Source organism: Bufo bufo, chromosome 4 (assembly GCF_905171765.1).
Source record: "Bufo bufo chromosome 4, aBufBuf1.1, whole genome shotgun sequence".
Lineage (NCBI taxonomy): Eukaryota > Metazoa > Chordata > Amphibia > Anura > Bufonidae > Bufo > Bufo bufo.
The window spans coordinates 39,904,496-39,928,300 of NC_053392.1; the positions used below are offsets into that span (position 1 = coordinate 39,904,496).

General features: G+C 41.8%; 1 protein-coding gene across 2 annotated transcripts in view; it reads right to left on the bottom strand.

Moving 5' to 3' along the window:
* Positions 1 to 23,805, bottom strand: part of EPHX2 (epoxide hydrolase 2) — an 87,911-nt gene that overhangs the window by 29,282 nt on the left and 34,824 nt on the right. For both annotated transcript variants that reach the window (XM_040427111.1, XM_040427112.1), the window contains exons 7-13: positions 12,180 to 12,275; positions 11,988 to 12,066; positions 10,989 to 11,023; positions 8,996 to 9,022; positions 4,790 to 4,875; positions 1,256 to 1,367; positions 895 to 969 (exon numbers count right to left, since the gene is read on the bottom strand). In XM_040427111.1, the coding sequence (XP_040283045.1) occupies positions 895 to 969; positions 1,256 to 1,367; positions 4,790 to 4,875; positions 8,996 to 9,022; positions 10,989 to 11,023; positions 11,988 to 12,066; positions 12,180 to 12,275 (510 nt within the window). The remainder of the gene's footprint in view (positions 1 to 894; positions 970 to 1,255; positions 1,368 to 4,789; positions 4,876 to 8,995; positions 9,023 to 10,988; positions 11,024 to 11,987; positions 12,067 to 12,179; positions 12,276 to 23,805) is intronic.

The following is a 23,805-nucleotide window of genomic DNA, read 5'->3' on the forward strand; positions in this document are numbered from 1 at the left end:
CAGCTCTGGAGTATAATACAGGATGTAACTCAGGATCAGTACAGGATAAGTAATGTAATGTATGTACACAGTGACTCCACCAGCAGAATAGTGAGTGCAGCTCTGGAGTATAATACAGGATGTAACTCAGGATCAGTACAGGATAAGTAATGTATGTACACAGTGACTGCACCAGCAGAATAGTGAGTGCAGCTCTGGAGTATAATACAGGATGTAATTCAGGATCAGTACAGGATAAGTAATGTATGTACACAGTGACTCCACCAGCAGAATAGTGAGTGCAGCTCTGGAGTATAATACAGGATGTAACTCAGGATCAGTACAGGATAAGTAATGTATGTACATAGTGACTGCACTAGCAGAATAGTGAGTGCAGCTCTGGAGTATAATACAGGATGTAACTCAGGATCAGTACAGGATAAGTAATGTAATGTATGTACACAGTGACTCCACCAGCAGAATAGTGAGTGCAGCTCTGGAGTATAATGCAGGATGTAACTCAGGATCAGTACAGGATAAGTAATGTAATGTATGTGCACAGTGACTGCACCAGCAGAATAGTGAGTGCAGCTCTGGAGTATAATGCAGGATGTAACTCAGGATCAGTACAGGATAAGTAATGTAATGTATGTGCACAGTGACTGCACCAGCAGAATAGTGAGTTTCACAATTCATATAAATAAAAGATCTACAGGATGTAAATTAGGATTAGTACAGGAATATGAAATGTAATGTATGTACACAGTAGGTCATCCACCAGAGTGCAGCTCTGGATCATGGATGTAAATCAGGATCAGTATAGGATAATTGCACACACTGTTCAGAGGTGGACAGATGTTGCAACAAAGTTGTTGAAAAGTAGTAAAGCTTCCTTTACTATGGAGGAGAATTTACCTTTTCACCTGGACCACGGAAAAATATTTTTAGTGTTCTTTCCACATTTTTCTCTAGTTCTGCTTCAGCGACACCCTAGGAAATGGAAACATAATTAGCGGTGCAGTCGGATATAGAATTAAACAGATGTTCTCCGCTATTAATTGAAGTCTGCCTGCTGTCTGCTTCGGGCATTACAACACAGGAGCAGAAAAGAGTCACAGGGCGGTCAGTGCATGCAGAGGTCCCGGCCGAGTCCACTCCATTACAGATAATGCTGAAAACTCCTCCATAGAGATAAGAGCAGTGGACCATGCTGAAACTTGTAGTTCTACAATCATCTACACAGCAGATCCCAACGTGTGCAAATAAATAAACTCACCGGCTCCTGGAAATAAATCTGGTAATCAAAGATCGGGTTCTGTTTTATTCCCTCACTGGCTTTCATTTCTGGTCTAACAGCGAAGAATGGGGTATTAAGTGATGCAACTGCTCTGGAAAATAAAAAGGTATGAAATTTTAGACATGGCCTGCTCAGTCACACTCATCTCCTGAAATACTCTGTGCTGCTGGGGACACCCTTCCGCCCCCTGTGTAACACTTGGCCTCTGACATCCCCCAGGTTCAGCACGCTGCTCTTATGAAATACTTTGGACCGCTGAAGACTAAAAAGCTATAAACCTCCTAGAAAAGACTCATAAAACAATTACACATAAAAGTCCTTTACTAATGACTCCACAGAAATGTAAAAGTCATATTACAAAAGACTTTACAATAATAAAAAAAAAACATAAAGATTACAATATTACTTTAACTGTCGCATGTATCTCTTACTATACGGTATTTAACTACAACGTATACTCAATAGGACAACAATGAATACAATGATAGAGCAGTATACAGTGACACATTTATAACGTGCCGTTCAGCTGAATTTTACAAGAACAATATACATGTGTGCAACAAAGATACTGTATGCACGGCAAAGCGTTACAATAAATCACCGACAGTGACCGTCCTAACACACATTTGTCATTTCTGGATCTGAACTTAAAGGGGTTCTGCAGTTTTTTAAACGGATGATCTATCCCCAGGATAGATCATCAGCATCTTATCGGCGGGGGTCCAACACCCTGTTTGAGAAAGCAGCGGCGCTGGCAGTAGCGCCGCGGCCTTCTCGCTGTTTACCGCAGGCCCAGTGACGTCACGACTAGCATCAATGGCCTGGGCGGGGCTGAGCTCTGTTCACTTGATGCTAGTCGTGACATCACTGGGCCTGCGGTAAACAGCGAGAAGGCCGCGGCGCTACTGCCAGCGCCGCTGCTTTCTCAAACAGCTGATCGGCAGGGGTCCCGGGTGTCGGACCCCCGTCGATCAGATGCTGATGATCTATCCTGGGGATAGATCATCAGTTTAAAAAACTGCAGAACCCCTTTAAAGGGGTTTTCCAGGATTCTGATATTGATGACCGATCCTCGGGACAGGTCATCAATATCAGATCTGTGGGGTCAGACATTTGGCACCCGGCCAATCAGCTGTATGAAGAGAAGGCCGCGCTCCACGTGAGAGCAGCCTTTCCTTCATCGTTTACTTACTGGCCAGGAACATCGCAGCGGTAAGCGGTGTAATTACAAATATGGCATCCAGATTCACTTCTATGGGACGGCTCCTTCCTATTCAAGTGAATACTACAAAGCCGACCTCCAATAAATGACCCCCATTTTGGAAACGAGGATTTCAGCTAGAGGTGTACTGATGGTTAAGAGCCAAGTGTTTCATAAAATGTACTAACAACGGGCCAAGAAAAAAAAAAAATAATAATAATTTCCAATGGCATGTTGCTTTAGCCACATACTATAATATATTTTTCGTCCTATAAGACACAATTTCCCCAGGAAAATGTCAGTATGTCGTATGGGAAGAATACTAATGAGCGCCTCCATTATGGAAGCGCTCATTAGTACAGAAGGACTGGGGAGCGGTGAATACAGCGCTCCCTGTGCAGGCTCTGTACTCACGGCTTCCTGGTCTTCCTCAGCGCTTGCGGTGTTGTAACCTGCACAGTGTAAGGACGTCGGTGCACTCTGACTTCACACTACGCGATGTCGGGTCAAAGCACAGTGCAGCAGGAAGACCAGAAAGAGCGCTGGATCTCAGGAGTGGCATTGGCGTCCGGAAAAGGAGAGACAAGTTCTTTTTTGTCTTCTCTGAGGACTGACTGGGGGTTATTCACATTTGGGATCTGACCTGAGGTCTGAATAGGGATCTTTCACATTGGGGGGGAATCTGATCTCAGGTTTGATTGGGGGGGTCTTATTACCGTTAAGGGGTCTCATATGAGGTCGGATTCACATTGGGGGTTTGATTGAGGCTCTAAGCTGAGGTCTTATTAACACTGGGGGTCAGATTGGTGGTCTGATCTGAGGCCTAATGATTATTTTTTTTCTTATTTTCCTCCTCTAAAGCCTAGGTGCGTCTTATGTGCAGGTGCATCTTATAGGGCGAAAAATATTGTATTTCATTTTCACAAGGGTTAATCCGAAAAATAACTACCCCACAATGTGTTAACCTACTTCTCCCAATTACAATAATACTCCATTTGTAGTCGTAAACAGCTGTTTGGGGACATGGCAAGGCTCAAAAGGGAAGGAGCGCCATTCAGATTTTGGAACATGGATTTTGCGGAAATAAATCATTAAAGGGCATCTGTCAGCAGTTTTGTACCTATGACGCTGGCTGACCCGTTACATGTGCACTTGGCAGCTGAAGGCATGTGATGGCCTTTAAGAGCTATCATTTTATTTTATTGAGTAAGCCGTGTGACCGCTCATTCATTGCAATGCAAGCTGCAGTTTTTATTGGTGCGTCTTGGAGTACATGGTATATATTTTTATATTTTACTACTTTTGTATAATTTTCATTAAAACTTTGATATTCTACATTTCCATCTTTTCTGCCAAGGCAGCTGTGTGAAGGCTGGTTTCTTTGCAGCATAAGCTGTTGTTTTTACTGGTACCATTTGGGGGAAAATAAGACTTATAATGAGCTGACCAAAAACAGCAATTCTGCCATTGTTTTTTATTAATTTTTTTACCATGTAGGATTAGTAACGTATGCAGTGGACGCAGCAATTCCAACTATGTTAGTATATAATTTTTTCTCCAATAGTAAAAGAGTGGAAAGGGGTAAAAAGGAAATTATTTCCACTTGAAACTTTTTTTTTGTAAATAATTTTTGTTTTACTTTTTTTTTTTTTTTTTTTTTCAAGTCCCACTTGGGGGACTATGAACTTGGTGCTGATTGCTGCGACAGTACACTGCAATAGTAATCTGCTGCAGTGTATTGTACCTGTTTGTTTTACACTGACAGCAAGACTATCAGCCCCTGGCGCTAATTAGCTTCTGTAACTGGCAGATCAAGAGGACATTGTTTGGTCGCCATAGCAACTATTGGTACCCCTACCTCTGTCCACCACTTAAGATGTCACAGTCCCTATTGACTGGCATCTAAAAGGGATAAACTGCAGGGGAGCATCACTAGCTCCAATCATCCACTTGTCATAACTTACATCAGATTGTGCTAAATCACTTGAAATCTCGATGTACAGTTACGTTGTTTAGCAGGAAGTGGTTAATACTGTATAGGAATTAATGTTTTCATATAATTGTGTTATGAGCCCCCTTAGGAGGTTTATAGGTAGTTGGTTGTAGGGAGTACGTTTGTTACCAATGGGCGTCCTTCCAATGCAGTTTTCATTTCAGTTAAGACAACCCCTTCCCCTGAAATACTCTGTGCCGCTAGTGCTTCCGCACTTCCAACTATATAACTTTTGATCTTTGACCCCCCTCTGTCTCCACTGTTCTCCTAACATCGTGACAATGCTTTTTCAGACATGCACCTAGGTGTATCTACTTACTTGACTCTTTCTGGATAGAAGAGCGCCATGTTCCAAACGAAAGCACCACCCCAGTCATGTCCGATGAATGTTGCCTGTGAAATACCCTGGAAAAACCAACAGAGAAGAATCAAACAGAGAAATCTTAGTTATTAAAGGGAATTAAGTGATGAATTCAGCTCTGCTACATCTCAATTGACTCAAAAGGGCGCAATTTTCTAAAATATTCCATCTAAGGATGAACGAGCCAATTTGGTCCGAACTTTGCTATTTTTCGGACGCAGACGAACCATAATCTTTCTGGGCTTGTTTCGGACGCCTCCACTACACGCCATTTTAGTGCACATGTTGGTGGGAGAAAAGCGCTAGGGAGAAAGAAGGGTTCTCACATGACACTATGACAAAATGAGGGGAGGGCTTTCTCTGATTGGCTCCTAGGCTGACAGACAGCCTGGATGAGCCAATCAGTGCTGCAGCAGGCAGGGAGGTACCCTAGCAGAACGAGCAGAATGCCATTCTGTGATGGGCTGTGGTTTGGTGTGACAGTGTCTGCCAAGAAGACTATCTTAAAGGGATTCTGTCACCAGGATTAACGATATAGCGATATTTATATGTGCCCATTAGTCTCCATGCAGTGTTTAAAATGATCCCACTGTTTATGCTCGGTGTGTGTTAGATTCTTATAAGAATCGATCTTACTGAGATGTAAATTCCCGGTCAGGAGCCCAAGGGGTTGTCCTACGATATGTTGGAGCCCAGCCGCGCCCATCGATCCGGAGCCCAGCACTGCCTACCACTTAATTTATTCACTCCACTGTCCCTGACGTCAGTTCTTCTCAGTGCCGTAATATTGCGCAGGTGACACTGTAGTCTGCGCCCGTGCGGACTACTGGCACCGGCTTCGACGAGTCAACTGCACATGCGCCAGCTCCCTCGTCGAAGCCGGTGACAGTAGTCCGCACGGGCGCAGACTACAGTGTCCACTGCGCCTGCGCAAGATTACGGCACTGAGAAGAACTGACGTCAGGGATAGTGGAGTGGATAAATTAAGTGGTAATTTACATATCAATAAGATCGATTTTTGTAAGAATCTAACACACACAGAGCATAAACAGTGGGGTCATGTTAAACACTGCATTAAGACTACTGGGCACATATAAATATCGCTATATCGTTAATCCTGGTAACAGAATCCCTTTAAGGAGTCAGGAAGAGTCAGAAAGCAATCCAGCTTATTGCCAGGGAGAGTAAAGGGAAAGGCTAGGATTCCAAAGAAGAATTGTGTGTGTTGTGTACAACAGGAACAAGCAGAGCAGCTGAGAGACAGGGAACCAGAAGAAAGAAGCTGTGGCTGCTGTCAAAAGCAGCTACCTGCAAGGAAATACTTTCATTTTTTCCGCCATTTTTATAGAAATCTTTTTTTTTAGGGGTTCAATTTAATTAACCGACACATATACGTGCTACTGCAGTAATACACAAGTTATAACAGCAATCTACCTGTGAGTTTTAATGTGAAATTGAGCGTCAAGCCTCAATCATCTGTTTCTGTGAATTCCATTTCCATACAGTTGTAATTAAATTTATAATAATTATTATTATGTGATTACTGCAGCAATACACAGATTAGGGCAGCAATCTACCTGTGAGTGTTAACGTGAAACTGAGCGTCAAGCATTTTATGTTTCTTTATGAATTTTTTTTGGGACTTGTTCAATTTAATTAATATAGGTAATCTGTACATCAATACACAGAATAACAATTTACCTGGGATTGTTAAGGCAACATTAAAGTAGAACTCCCAGCAAAATGTTTATTCTTTGACCTGCTAGAAAATGATGTCATGTGCCCAACTCTCTGATCTCCAACTGACACAGGACAGGAAGTCAGTTACTCTATTCATTCCTATGAGACTGGCACTGAGGCTCCTATAGGAATACATAAAGAAACAGACTTCCTGTCCACACATAAGATGCTGTGTAAGTTGGAGAGTCCGATTGCTGGTCACATGACAGAGGTGAGAAGCATAAGGTATAACTCACGAATACAGTCCCTCTTAAGAAAATTACATTCACTCAGATTATATCATGTACCTTCCTAGCGGGGCAGAAAATAAAAATTTTGGCGGGAGTTCTTCTTTAAGGGTCAGGCCTCAATTGTTCCTTTCCGTATATTTATTTTCCACACAGTTGGGAAGGAATAATATATATATTCTATTGGTACTTGTTCAATTTAATTAAACCAGTATATATATTACTACTGTAGAAGACACAGGGTAAGGCAGCAATCTACCTGTGAGTGATAACGAGAAATTAAGCGTCATGCCTTAATCGTCCATTTCCATGTATTCCATTTCCACACTGTTTTGGAATTTAATTTTTTGGGGGAATCATTCAATTTAATTAAACCAAATGATTACCACAAAACATAGGGTAGGGCAGTAATCTGCTTGTGAGTGTTAATGAGAAATGCAGCGTCAAGCTTTAATTGTACGTTTACATTTATTCAGTTTCCAAATGGAGCAATTTAAATTTTGTGGGACTTGTTCAATATAATTAAACCAGCACATAGGTGATCAGTATACCAGTACACAGGCTAGGGTAAAAATTTACCTGAGAGTGTTAAAGGGTTTTCCGAGATTTTCTTTACTGATGACCTAACCTTTTAAAAGCGATATTAAGAGTCAGGTCCCTTAATCATCCATTAAAGGGGTTATCCAACCCCTATAATGACCCCCCCTCAATGCCCGAGCACCTCATATAGATTATACTTACCCAGCTACCTGCACGGCCGCCGCTGCATCTCCTTGTTGTGTAGATCAAAACATACTAAAAATTGCTCCCAAAGGCGTCCATGGCCTTTAAAAAAAATGTTCCCCGAGACTAGATTTTTGTTACATACTTGTTATTGCCCCCCCCCCCCCCCCACCTGTTACATACTTGTTATGGCGGCTAAGATGCTGTTAAGCAGAAGGTCCCACAAGGGCAATCTTAAGGATGTTTGCACAATAGGGATCTGTATGTTTTAGGTGGTTTGAGGTCTGTAAACAGGAGGGTTCTAGTCTAGGGTGGGGTCTGTACTTTTAGGGGCTCTGCAAATGTGTCTGGTCTAGGGTCTATATTTTTATAGCCAGTCTCTAAACAGAAGGGTCTGGGGTCTGTAATTTTAGGGGCTCTTTAAACAGGGGGATTCTGATCATGAATAGTTAACATAGGGAGGCTGGTACAAGGTCTGCTTTTTCAATTAGGTCTGTAAATAGGAGTCTGGTCTGGGGTCTGTTTTCTTAGGGGGTCTCTAAACAGAGGGGAGTATGGTCTAGGGACTGGAATTTTTAGCCAGCCTGTAAACAGGAGAGGTCTGATGTCTATCAGGTTTGATTTGGAGGCTGTAAATGGTCGGGGGGAAGGGGGGGGGGGGTTCTGGTGTGTGGTCTATATCTTTTTTAGGGGGGGGGGGTCTAAGGTGCTTTGTGTATTTTAGATGTTTAACGGGGTCATATGCACAATTTATCATTCAAATGCTGTAGGTTACTGTCGTATCCCTTACATAGGTACAATTTTGCACAGACATGTGCAGCTATTTGTAGGTGTATAAAATCACTAAGTACATCTGCCAGTCAGTGACACCCTCTGACCACCAATTTGGCCACCTCTAAAGCTCAGACAAAGAGCTTTAATAAAATATAAATCTCAAGGATCTATATTTTGTGTTTTTTTAATTTTACAAGAAAAATATAGAGCTTAAACCTCAGTACAAATAACTGATTGTGAGGAGCTTGTGCCCTGTAATCCCTGCCAATGTTTAAAATACTTACAGGGCAAAACTGCATGCAAACATTATGTTTTCCTATTCTTCCTGCACTGATCGCCACCTCTATCTCAGCGCGTCCCATGCCATTCCCTGGCAGGGAACATCATTTACCAGAACTTTATAGCTGCTTTACACACAAAAAGGACAGAAGGACCAAACAAGAGCTCCGTAACTGCATACAATAAAAGGCAGCACTATGAGATGAGGTCGGATCGCTGCCCCCGCTTCTCTGCTATACTGTGAAGAGGCAGTGCAGTAATAAAACATGGACAGAACAGCAATAAAGTGAAAAATATAAAATGTGCAAAAAATACACAGCTGGGATTTAAATGGCAGAGATCAAGTCACACAATACAAAAAAAAATAAATAATAATTTATACTGAAGAAATAATGGATACCATCAATCCTACATAACTCACCAGCTCATCCAAGAAAGAAACCATGTCCTGAAAAATATATAACAGTATATAAGACCGAGAGAAAACACAAGTGTATACGCAGTATTATAGTAGTTATATTCTTGTACATAGGAGCAGTATTATAGTAGTTATATTCTTGTACATAGGAGCAGTATTATAGTAGTTATATTCTTGTATATAGGAGCAGTATTATAGTAGTTATATTCTTGTACATAGGAGCAGTATTATAGTAGTTATATTCTTGTACCTAGGAGGCAGTATTATAGTAGTTATATTCTTGTACATAGGAGCATTATTATAGTAGTTATATTCTTGTACATAGGAGCATTATTATAGTAGTTATATTCTTGTACATAGGAGCAGTATTATAGTAGTTATATTCTTGTACATAGGAGCAGTATTATAGTAGTTATATTCTTGTACATAGGAGCAGTATTATAGTAGTTATATTCTTGTGCATAGAGGGCAGTATTATAGTAGTTATATTCTTGTACATAGGAGCAGTATTATAGTAGTTATATTCTTGTACATAGGAGGCAGTATTATAGTAGTTATATTCTTGTACATAGGAGCAGTATTATAGTAGTTATATTCTTGTACATAGGAGCAGTATTATAGTAGTTATATTCTTGTACATAGGAGCAGTATTATAGTAGTTATATTCTTGTACATAGGAGGCAGTATTATAGTAGTTATATTCCTGTACATAGGAGCAGTATTATAGTAGTTATATTCTTGTACATAGGAGTAGTATTATAGTAGTTATATTCTTGTACATAGGAGCAGTATTATAGTAGTTATATTCTTGTACATAGGAGGCAGTATTATAGTAGTTATATTCTTGTACATAGGAGGCAGTATTATAGTAGTGATATTCTTGTACATAGGAGGCAGTATTATAGTAGTTATATTATTGTACATAGGAGCAGTATTATAGTAGTTATATTCTTGTACATAGGAGCAGTATTATAGAAGTTATACTCTTGTACATAGGAGGCAGTATTATAGTAGTTATATTCTTGTACATAGCAGTATTATAGTAGTTATATTCTTGTACATAGGAGCAGTCTTATAGTAGTTATATTCTTGTACATAGGAGGCGGTATTATAGTAGTTATATTCTTGTACATAGGAGTAGTATTATAGTAGTTATATTCTTGTACATAGGAGGCAGTATTATAGTAGTTATATTCTTGTACATAGGAGGCAGTATTATAGTAGTGATATTCTTGTACATAGGAGGCAGTATTATAGTAGTTATATTATTGTACATAGGAGCAGTATTATAGTAGTTATATTCTTGTACATAGGAGCAGTATTATAGTAGTTATACTCTTGTACATAGGAGGCAGTATTATAGTAGTTATATTCTTGTACATAGCAGTATTATAGTAGTTATATTCTTGTACATAGGAGCAGTATTATAGTAGTTATACTCTTGTACATAGGAGGCAGTATTATAGTAGATATATTCTTGTACATAGGAGCAGTATTATAGTAGTTATATTCTTGTACATAGGAGCAGTCTTATAGTAGTTATATTCTTGTACATAGGAGGCGGTATTATAGTAGTTATATTCTTGTACATAGGAGGCGGTATTATAGTAGTTATATTCCTGTACATAGGAGCAGTATTATAGTAGTTATATTCTTGCACATAGGAGGCAGTATTATAGTAGTTATATTTCTGTACATAGGTGCAGTATTATAGTAGTTATATTGTTGTACACATCAGGCCGTGTACAAGAATATAAGAGCAGTATAATTGTAATTATATTTTTGTACATAGGGGGCAGTATAAGGGCACAGGGCCCATATATTCGTGTGTTAACTCTGCAATGTGCGACTTCACAATATATTGGTGCTATATAAATCAAGAAGACTTTTCTCATGTTAAACTGCTCTGCTGTCTATATTGTCAGATTACTGTAGGTTGCATTGGATTAATGACTTCTCTATCTGGCTTCTTTGGACTACAGAGATCTTGTCGTACCTGGCAGAGTTGTTGCTGGGAATATTCTTCTATCTCTGGAATAAAATATAAACACATGATTTATTTTAGGGCTGTTTTAAGATAGATCACTATATTCATTGAGTCATCCATAAATAAACCACAATTGTGAAATTCTATTGCAGTTTACTGAATCATTTCTTGGCAACTTCCTGTTGCTGGGTTAGGGGTACTGTAACTGAAATAATCCGATACAGGAGAGTGATGCAATCTCTGGATCGGACACACATCTCCTTCAGTGCAAGTACGTAATCATAGCCAGAAAATAAGTAAAAGTTTCACTTTTGGTCTATACCAGGGGTCCTCAAACTTTTTAAACAGGGGGCCAGTTCACAGTCCCTCAGAGACTGTTGGAGGGCCGGACTATAGTCCAGTCAAGTGGCCCATTGAACCGTTCACCAGCGCAGCCCAATGAGTGCCTGCCACCGCGGCCCAATTAGTGCCCATGGGATGTGGGGGTCATCTGTTGTGTCAGGATCTGTCTCACCTCAGCCTTGATTGAACGACCTCTTCGGGGGGAAAGATGATGCCAACTTCTTCCAAGCTGCCTCTGCTCTTGTTGCTCAAAACAACTGTGCTGTGATGCTCTGTCACGTCTACCTCTCTCTTTCCCACGAGCCAGCGCCCGACGTTCACTGCCCACAAGTTGCCGCGCAAGTCACGTCCAGCCGGCCCCTCCCACATTGTTGTAGTCCGGCTACGCTGAGTTGTAGTCCGGCTACGCTGTTCGGTTCCTCCCACCGCCAGGAGCTTGATTGCGGCCGGACTACAATTCCCATGATCCAGCGCTTCAGCCGGCCAGCCAATTGGCGGCCGCCACCCCCTCTCCCACCAATTATAGCCTGGCTGCCGAACCGTCCATCTCTTATGTTGGAAAAAAAAAAAGTAACGAACAGGCAGCGGCGGCAAAAACACTCGGCGGGCCGGATGTGGCCCGCAGTTTGAGGACCCCTGGTCTATACACTTGAATTTCACACTTACCAGGTGGAGAGGATGATTGCCCATAACCTTTCATGTCCAGTGCTATAACTCTGTAACCAGCAGCAGCCAAGGCCGGTAACTACAAACCAAGTATACACAAGTATATTTATAAAGTTTTGCTCTAATCTTACAAGTCTATAGGAAGACAAAAGACAGGCCATACATTGATCAGTAGGGCCATATGGTGCTTACCTGGTACCTCCACGAATACCAGCTTTCTGGAAAGCCATGACAGAGGCAGATAGCCGGCCCGTTTCCCATCTCAACATAATGCAGCTTCATGCCGGGCTGTAAGGAAGGAAAATACAATGATACTATAACAACATTTGAAATTTTGTTCTAGAATCACCAAGGCCTTTCATAAAATTCTAAATGATAAAAAAAACTATTTATATTTGTTCCACACCTCACACTGTTACTCCGGAGGAAGGCTCTGTACTCACCACTTCCTGGTCCTCGGCTGTACTGTGGCTGCGCACAACGTGAGGGCGCTCTGTTACCCTCATGCTATGCGCGTTGGGTCACACCAAAGCCGAGGGCAGGAAGAGCACTGGAGGTGAGAAGCGACGGTGTCCGGGGCAGGAGAGGCAAGTGGATTTTTTATTTTATCTGAGGCTGGGGGCTGAATAAATGAGACATGGGGGGCTCATCTGAGGTCTGAAAAATATTTTTTTCTTATGGTCCTCCTCTTAAACCTAGGTGCGTCTTATAGGGAGAAGAATACGGTAATTCCATCAATCAAAAATTCTCTAAAATCAATACATTGTATCCAGAAGTAACTATTCTCAGAGACCTCAAAACAATCTCAAAGGTTTCGGATTTTCTTTTTATCAGACTATAAACAGAACTTACTCTAATAAGCTGATTTTGGAGAGTCCCACTGCTGTAAGATCCTCGCTAATCAGCTGTCAGAGACGTGCGGTGACCAATGAAATCAATGGAGATATGCATATAAAACTACCAGATCTGATTTGTAATCTGCACCTGTACGAGCTACGATATAAAAAAAAAAAAAAAAAAAAAAGATACTTCCATGAAAAACAAGGGCAAGTACAGGTGCACCCTGGCAATTAGGGGTATTCTGCATGCAGAGCCTACTGCCAGACCGCAATGTGATATGATATGAGTTTGGGAGAGTTCACATCACCGTTATTTTTCCGTTCTTCTAATCGGTCGGTTAAAAACTGATCCACTGCATCAGTTATGCAAATTTTGCATCCATTTGAGCCATTTCCGTCTGAGATTTTTTTTTATTCCATCTAAAAAAAAACAGAAGTCCTGCATGCAGAAAAACGGAAAAATAGAAGTGATGTGAACTCTCCCTTACACATGTCTGATGGTGTCAGGGATTTTAAGCCAGACGATCACTGGTGGCTTAAGGTGATAAAGATGCCTTCTGATGGCATAGAAGGTTTTGCTCGCCTTGTCTTTCAGTGTTTCCATGTTTCTTAAAACTCCCTGATTGGCTGATTTCTAGGCCCAGGTCGGTGTAGCTGTTGGTTTCTGAAAGTGGACAGTTGTTTAGCAGGAAGGGAGGACGCCCGGCTGCTTTCCGGTTCCTTTTCTGGAATACCATGATGTTGGTTTTCTTTGGATTGATGGGCAGTGCCCAGTTCCCCCATAAAAGTACATTCGTGAGATCCAGGGCCAACTTGATGATTCACAAGTGTACAAACGTGTAACACAGGACCCGAAATTTGGTTTATTAAGGGAACTGCAAGATATTTTAAACCAGGCCCTTGAGGCAGACATTATTGATGATAAATTGTTCTGCTATCTGTATCGTGATAAGCCATGTACGCCCTTGCTATATACCCTGCCAAAAATTCACAAGGGGGTGTCGCCCCCCCCGGGTCGCCCCATTGTGTCTGGCAGAGAGTCCCTTTTCTATAATGTGGCAATTTTCTTGGATAAGATGTTGGGCCGCTTTGCTTCCTCTACCAAATCATTTATCAAGGATACGGGTGACTTCTTATCCAAGATAGGTGATCTTGAGGTCCCTGTGGGCGCGATTCTGGTTTCTTTCGACGTGTGCAGCCTGTACACGTCGATCGACCATGAACTCGGCCTACAGGCTGTAGAAGCGTGCCTTGTTAACTCAGAATACTCCACGGCATGTCAATCCTTCTTGCTCACATTGCTAAGATTTGTGCTGACAAAGAATTATTTTCTTTTCCAGGACGACTTTTTTGTTCAGATGCGTGGAACCGCGATGGGGTCCAACGTGGCGCCCACTTATGCAAACATCTATATGGCCCACCTTGAGGAGTCATTGATTTATGACAGCCACCACTTCAGACAAGTTCTGGGGTGGTGGCGTTATATTGATGATATCTTCCTGGTGTGGATGGGCGACACGTTGGGCCTCCTCGCGTTCCACGCATTTCTCAACGAGATTGATCCTACTGTGAAATTTACCATGGTTCAGTCCACTGATAAGCTCCAGTTCCTCGACACAGAGGTCCGGATCATGGGACGGGGTTTGAGTACGGATTTGTTTGTAAAACCCACTGACAAGAACACCTTGCTACGTTATGATAGCCACCATCCCCGTTCCATGATCCGGTCTTTACCTTATAGCCAGTTTCTACGTGTACAACGGATAGTTAAAGATAGCCAAGTTAGACATATCAGGCTTCAGGAAATGGGCAACAAATTTGCCACACGTAGATATCCTAAAAAATTGATTAGGGACACCATCACGAGAGTGGAGACTCAACCCACTATCATTAAACAGAATGTTCCTCCAAACCCACGTATTCCCTTCATCTCCAGTTTCTCCACTGACAGTTCGCAGATTGCGGGTGTCATTCGAAGACACTGGAGGTTGATCGGGAATAGTTTCCCCCATGTTGCAGAATTCCAAACGCCCCCTTTGTTTTCCTACCGGAGAGGGAGGAATTTGGGTGACAGACTGGTAAGGGCTGATGTGGGTAGTGCCAGGGCGAGTGTGAGAGCAATGTGTGGCTCCACTCGCACTGGCTGCTACCCTTGTTATCATTGCATTAATTGCAAATTAATGATCAAGGGAGACACATTTTTTAATCCGGCATCGAATGGGATGATGAAAATCACCCAATTCCTGACGTGTGATTCATCCTACGTGGTCTACCAGCTTACCTGCCCTTGTGGGAAGTGGTATGTTGGTGAGACCACGTGGGATGTAAAGACACGTTTGAACCAGCACCGTTATTCCATCAGGAAAGAAAAACTAGACCTACCTGTGTCTAAACATTTTAAAGAGGCGGGACACACACAGAATGACTTGAGATTCCGTATTTTGGAGCAGATTGAATTAGGGAGACGGGGGGGGGGAGATAGACAAGCTCTCCTTAAAAAACGAGAACTGTATTGGATTTATACGTTGAAAACTTTGAGACCCAATGGGTTAAACGTGGATTTAAAGGTGTGATTTGTTGCATACTAGTCACGCCTTGGGTGTCTCCCTCTTGTGATTGTTTGATCCTTATTCCTTGCTGTGGGTCAAATGCACATGTTTATGTATACACACACAAGTATATTTAATCAAGTGTAAATTCTAGATGAGAATTATGTTAAAATATTCTCTCTTTTTGTTTTTAGGTTAGTTTTCTTCTCACTACCGTAATTGGGGCGCTGTGTGATATGTCGCATACCGTGGCTGCAGTGGGCTCCCCAAGTTTCATTTATTTTGTTTATATTATTTATGTGGCTTCTTGTCCTATGTGTTCTGGATGCCTGCCCATGTAGTCTTTTTATATATAAATTTTTTTTGCTATGACACCTGGATCTGTATTGTCATGTGTTTGATTTCAATTGGCAGTATATGGGCGAGATAGTGATACACCCCTATGAGGGATTGATGGTGGTTCATGAGTTTTTCTGATGACACTCATCTCCCCGTGGAATGTACATTGATGGTTCTTTAATTTTGTTCCATCATATTTGGATGATCCAGTATCTCGCTCTATTTATACATTTTCACAATTTTTATATTTTTTATTTTCTATGTGGTCGAGATAGTGCACGGTACTGCTCAGGGGTCACACATGCTTGGTCATGTGGACCGGTGAGTGACAGTGCCGTTGTACTTTACTTGATCATATATTCGTTGACAGCATTACGATCCATGGCTTTGTTGTGGTTTTGCTTATGAATACCTTTACGTGGCTACTGTTGGGCGGCATCTATTACCGTTAGGACATGCGCACAATACATGAGAGACCGCCGCGGCCATCTGTGTTCCTGGCTGTATTCCAGTCTTAGGTTGCTGCGGTGATCGCGGGACTTGTTTTCCCGCGCATGCGCAGTTTGTACATGGAGACGCCACTGCACGCGATCTATGCCACAGACGGCTCCCCACCGGATAGTGAGTTTTTAATTCACTGCATTATTTCAAACACCTGCACTCATTATGTCTTCCTTCACAGTAAGCATGATATGCTGCATTAATGCTTTACTATATTGTATACACTGTATTCGCCGGATGTCGGCTATTTAACACATGTAACTTTTGTAATCACTAATAACTTCCACGGGTTGTATTTTCATTATATTTATTCAATTGATGCCAATTTATTGTGGTTTGATATCCCTATTTAAACAATGCCTGTAACACATGTGCACCATGCTTGATAAAGACAGCAACAAGCTGTTGAAACGTCGCCTGACTTTGGGTCTAATAAACCACCGTTTGCTTTTTGATATCCTGGAGTGCTGCTGGCTATTTTTTCATCTCTAAGACAGATAAAGATAGACCGGATGATAGATAGATTTGTAGATCCGATATACTTTCTTATATTTGGCTCTGGAACATTCCATCTGTGATACATAAAAGAAGAAATAATATGTGTCGTAGTCCGCGCAGCTCCAGAGAGTCACATAAATGGGATTTATGAGGGACAGTGGCTCATAGCATTACTGAGAATGGCCTGCACCCCTGACCTCGGCAGCACAGAACTACCCGCTCCTTTCATGTGCTCCTGATCAATGCGCTGCCCAGTGAACACAGAATAATAGTCTGCTATTTATCTTCCCCTGCAGTAGTCAGTGAATGGAAAAGGCTGTATATTACTGACCCCCTATACATCAGTGTCAAAGGTCAAACACCATCCAAATTCACAAGTGTCAGAGTGTCCTCACTTTACAAAAAGTCTAAGAATGATAGCCAGACAGGGCTGCAGCCTCAGTCCAACCCTCTAACATCTACATCAATGAGCTGGCGGCGGCTCCGGAGTCCTCCTCAGCACCTGTTCTCACCCTCCATGACACCGAGGTGGAATTTCTCCTTTATGCAGATGATCTTCTGCTACTATCGCCAACTGAGAAAGGTCTCCGAGATAACCTGAAAATCCTGGAGAAGTTCAGTAACACGTGGGCACTGCCCATCAATCCAAAGAAAACCAACATCATGGTATTCCAGAAAAGGAACCGGAAAGCAGCCGGGCGTCCTCTCTTCCTGCTAAACAACTGTCCACTTTCAGAAACCGACAGCTACACCGACCTGGGCCTAGAAATCAGCCAATCAGGGAGTTTTAAGAAACATGGAAACACTGAAAGACAAGGCGAGCAAAACCTTCTATGCCATCAGAAGGCATCTTTATCACCTTAAGCCACCAGTGATCGTCTGGCTTAAAATCCTTGACACCATCATCGCCCAAATCCTCCTGTATGGCAGCGAAGTCTGGGGCCCAGACATATACTTTCTCTAGGTCCACAGGAGCACCTCAAACAGCGCCTGTCGAGCAGAACTGGGCAGATTCCCAATCTACTTTGCTGTCCAGAAGAGGGCGCTATCATTCAGCACTCATCTTCATAGCAGCAGTCCCAGCTCCTACCATCACAATGCCTTGCTACACCAAGAAGCCCCAGAAAGACAAAGCACCCTGCAACAAGTCACCGAAACCCAGCCTGCCCAAGCCACCAACCAATACAGCCTGACAAAGGGTGAAATCCAGAGGACGATGCACAAGTACAAAGAGGAGTAGATTAGCGTCTGGAGGAACGACATAAGAACATCCCAGAAGCTGACAGTATACCAGAGCCTGCAGAGGGAGTACAAACTGCCCCATATCTGGAGAAATTCCCCAATCCCAGAGACTGACAGATCCTGAGCCGGTACAGACTGAGCGCCCACAGCCTGCTCATTGAATCCGGGCATCACCGGCAGAGGTACATGCCCAGGGGGAGCAGACTGTGCCAGCAGTGCGACCAGGAGGCCGTGGAGGATGAGGCTCATTTCCTGCTGTGGTGCCCCAAATACTCAGCAGTGAGGGAGACTCACTTCAGGAGACTGTCTGATCTCTGCCCAGACTTCATCTCCATGGAGGAGGAAGAGAGACTCTCCATACTGCTGGGGGAAGAGGAGAACACAGCGGCCACAGCAGCACAATATATTACTGCCTGCCATAGACTGAGAGGAGCCTGATATACCATGGACTAATATACCCCTACCCTGTATATGTCCCCATCCCCCAACCCTACTCAATTATTTCCCACTTGCTTTGGCAATGCTAATATGTATTTAGTCCTGCCAATAAAGCGGATTTGATTTGTTTCCACAGGACAGACTGACATTCCATATAGGAGGTCAACCCCTACACACTTGGGCCATATCATAGGAAGCCAATGTGCCTATGGGAGGAAACCCACAGAAACACAGGGAGAACATACAAACTCCATGCAAGTGTCGTCCCTGATCGGATCTGAACTCAGGACCCCAGCGCTGCAAGGCACCAGTACTAACCAATGAGCCACTGTGCTGCCCCTATTAATAGGCACCAGTGGTAACCATTGAGCCACTGCGCTACCCCTACTAACAGGCACCAGTACTGACCAATGTGCCACTGTGCTGCCCCTACTAATAACCACCAGTGCTAACTACTGAGTCATTGTGCTGCCCCTAACAGGCACCAGTACTAACCAATGTGCCACTGTGCTGCCCCTACTAATCACCACCAGTGCTAACCACTGAGCCACTGCGCTGCCCCTACTAACAGGCACCAGTACTGACCAATGTGCCACTGTGCTGGCCCTACTAATAACAACCAGTGCTAACCACTGAGCCACTGCACTGCCTTTACTAATAACCACCAGTGCTAACTACTGAGTCACTGCGCTGCCCCTAACAGGCACCAGTACTAACCAATGTGCCACTGTGCTGCCCCTAGTAATCACCACCAGTGTTAACCACTGAGCCACTGCGCTGCCCCATTTAAAAAGGTACCAGTGGTAACCACTGAGCTGCCCCTACTAACAGGCACCAGTACTAACTACTGAGCCACTGCATCGTCCCTACTAACAGGCACCAGTACTAACCACTGAGCCACTGCACTGTCCCCTGACAGGCACCAGTGCTAACAACTGCGCTGCCCCTACTAATAGGCACCAGTGCTAACCACTGAGCAACTGTGCTTCCTCTACTATTCACCACTGTGCTAACCACTGAGCCACTGTGCTGCCCCTACCAAACTACCATAAAAGACAAAACAATTGAATATAAAATGCTGCCCGATTCAACAGCAACACAAGGTCAACTAAAAACTGCTGAAATGGTGGCATTACCAAATGTAATGCTTCTGCAGCAACTTGTGAATATCACAAGTATTTCTTGATGCTGGATAAAAGGAATTTTACTGACATGGAATATGTTTGTTATACATAAAGATAATACCACTACTACTACTACTACTAATAATAATAATAATAATGCATATCTCTCGTTAAGTGCAAAAAAAATCCTTTAGCTTGAAATTCGTGATGTGAAGACATAAGGCTCAGTCTAATAGGAGAAAACAGTACATTTCATGTTTCTTTGCACTGAAGCTCTGACCCATGTCTACCCACAACTGCAGCCAACTCTGGAGTAAGATTTGTGTCTATTCATGTGTATAGGACTGAAGTGCGTTAGAGAATACGGTACATAAAATCACTGTGTAAATTCCTGACCAAGGTCTGTTCCAGCCCTGTCCTAGAGCCAATCAATGGCTTATAGCAGTTTTGCCACATAACTGGAAACCTTATCAATCTCTCTGAGCAAATGCAGACTCCGAACCAGAGTCCCCCACACAAGGCAAGTGCCAGCATCACGACTGGTGACAGGCACTTATCAGACAGCAGCTCCTCGCGGTGCAGGATGTTCTAGAGAGGAGCGCCTTCTTATCAGCTCTGTACAAATTACACGACAGCAGAAAGCCCAAACTAGTAACTACATGGCGCATATTGATATAAAAGAGGGGAGCGGTAAAAATCTTATAGAACGTTACAAGAAAGAAAAAAAAATAAAAGAAAAAATAATCTAATCTTGTATTTAAAGAAGCACCCCAGCAAAATTATTTTCTAATTACTGACACATAGATTAAGATCTTGTGTAAAATTGTGTACACCTGTTTCAGTTCATGTGCTGTTTATAGGTTGTCTGCCATCTTTATTCTTTTTTTCCATACAGTTCCCCAAATAAGCCTTCATTTCCCATCATGCCTCTGGGGTTTTAGAGCCAGAGGGGATGGGGTTTCATCACACTAAGGGCAGCCGTCACAAATCCTTTGGGATGCAGCTTCACCCTGTCTCCCCTGCCTCCTGCTTGTAAAGGCAAGTGTGAAGCTGCATCTCATAGGATACACAGGAGATTCTGCACACAGAACTGACAGGTAGGGGACTGCAGCAAATGCCTGTATTGCCTAATTTTTCTATCACTGTTCTCCTAGTCCCTTAAATGGACAGAATTTATGTCTTCAGCTGCACTCTAAGGGCTGTTTCACACGAGCGGTGACAACTTTATCTCACTGTGATTTCGTAGTAAAGAGATCACAGAGAGGCACGGAGCATTATCAATCATGTTAATGCTCCGTGCTTCTGCAGTCTGCATTGGCTGTCATTCACGGAGCGGATGTCACGCACGGCATCCGCTCGTGTGAAACAGCCCTAAATGGAGGGAAAAGAGACAAAAAAAAGGAGGGTGGAGATGGGGGAGGGCGGTGTCTGAGATTTACCTGAGGGATCTGATAGATAATAATGCAATCCTGTATTTTACAGGAAGTCAGTCACACAGGAGGGACTGATATCTTGTCTACACAGGAGCAAGGTCTGAACTGGTGGTCAGATTGGGGATCACATGACACAGTTATCGACAATGAAAGAGCTCAAAATACATGGATGCAATTGAGCTGGGATGAAAAACTACTGGAGTGCTTCCTTGAAGAGTATGTATAACCACAATCATCCAGATTAATCATGGTGACTAAAACTATACCTTTCTATCTGCAATTGGTTTTACTGTTGTTTTTAGTTGTATGCAAATTTGGTGCTTGTAGCACTGAGGGGCAGGCCTACCCCCTGGGAGCACCACTTTACCACCATATCTCCCTACTGTCTCTCCAATCAAGATTGACAGGGCCAGGCATCCTCACTTCTTTGATGCTTGACCCTGAAATCTCACACATGCGCCTGCGGCAATACTATCGGCATACTATACTAATAAATATGCAATGAAGATCTCGGTGCGGGAATAACTGATACTGATGGAAGAGAAAAAAAAAGGTTTCATAGAGTTGATCATGTTGAGTGATTCTCTTTAACATACAGGTGATGCAAAATAATATGCCTCATTATACAGTTCATTTCTGGGGAGACAGCAAGATACGATCAATTTTTTTCTTGTCCATTAGAGAAGTATGATAGATTATAGTAGTTATATTCTTGTACATAGGAGCAGTATTATAGTAGTTATATTCTTGTACCTAGGAGCAGTATTATAGTAGTTATATTCTTGTACATAGGAGCAGTATTATAGTAGTTATATTCTTGTACATAGGATGCAGTATTATAGTAGTTATATTCTTGCACATAGGATGCAGTATTATAGTAGTTATATTCTTGTACATAGGAGCAGTATTATAGTAGTTATATTCTTGTACATAGGAGCAGTATTATAGTAGTTATATTCTTGTACATAGGAGGCAGTATTATAGTAGTCATATTCTTGTACATAGGAGACAGTATTATATTAGTTATATTCTTGTACATAGGAGGCAGTATTATAGTAGTTATATTCTTGTACATAGGAGGCAGTATTATAGTAGTTATATTCTTGTACATAGGAGGCAGTATTATAGCAGTTATATTCTTGTACATAGGAGCAGTATTATAGTAGTTATATTCTTGTACATAGGAGGCAGTATTATAGCAGTTATATTCTTGTACATAGGAGCAGTATTATAGTAGTTATATTCTTGTACATAGGAGCAGTATTATAGTAGTTATATTCTTGTATATAGGAGCAGTATTATAGTAGTTATATTCTTGTACATAGGAGCAGTATTATAGTAGTTATATTCTTGTACATAGGAGGCAGTATTATAGTAGTTATATTCTTGTACATAGGAGGCAGTATTATAGTAGTCATATTCTTGTACATAGGAGACAGTATTATAGTAGTTATATTCTTGTACATAGGAAGCAGTATTATAGTAGTTATATTCTTGTACATAGGAGCAGTATTATAGTAGTTATATTCTTGTACATAGGAGCAGTATTATAGTAGTTATATTCTTGTACATAGGATAGGAGCAGTATTATAGTAGTTATATTCTTGTACATAGGAGCAGTATTATAGTAGTTATATTCTTGTACATAGGAGCAGTATTATAGTATTTATATTCTTGTACATAGGAGGCAGTATTATAGTAGTTATATTCTTGTACATAGGAGCAGTATTATAGTAGTTATATTCTTGTACATAGGAGCAGTATTATAGTAGTTATATTCTTGTACATAGGAGGCAGTATTATAGTAGTTATATTCTTGTACATAGGAGCAGTATTATAGTAGTTATATTTTGTACATAGGAGCAGTATTATAGTAGTTATATTCTTGTACATAGGAGCAGTATTATAGTAGTTATATTCTTGTACATAGGAGCAGTATTATAGTAGTTATATTCCTGTACATAGGAGGCAGTATTATAGTAGTTATATTCCTGTATATAGGAGCAGTATTATAGTAGTTATATTCTTGTACATAGGATGCAGTATTATAGTAGTAATATTCCAGTACATAGGAGCAGTATTATAGTAGTTATATTCTTGTACATAGGAGCAGTATTATAGTAGTTATATTTTGTACATGGGACAGTATTTTAGTAGTTATGTTTTTCTAATGAACTCTCCCAGCAAGTCAAACTTCACAAGGGGGCTAACACATCTAGAAGACTGCTGATGTTTGGTGGGTGGTCATGATTTATTTATAGATACAGATCTAATTTTGAAGGGATATTTCTACCGGCAGACTCCCATTAGAAAGTACACAATGACTTCTTCACATCATCATCAAAAGCGAAATCAGCGTAACACTTTCATTAACTTCTAAAATGAGCTGTGACATAATACACACATGTGGTCTATGATGAGAAATGCAGCCTGTCACTTCTCGATGAGATGAACACAGGAGCTGCCACCAGGAATCTGCTCCACTCTTCTGATAGCACTAATAATATCTCATCATTAATAGAATATCCAGAAACAACTTGCTCTGCTGGATATGACAGAGCACGAGGGTGGAAGTCTAATTCCTCCTTCATAGAGACGGCCAAAATTGCATTATGTGTAGGTGGTATAGACAAAGAAGAAATGGACAGGATGGTCTGCAGTTGGTATATGTTTATAGTATCTGTATGCAGTACAACCAGGGGTGGGATTCAAATTTTTAACAACACGTCACAACACGTTTATATATACATACACCATATATATGGTATAAATTAGGGATCGACCGATATTGATTTTTTAGGGCCGATACCGATAATTTGTCAACTTTCAGGCCGATAGCCGATAATTTATACCGA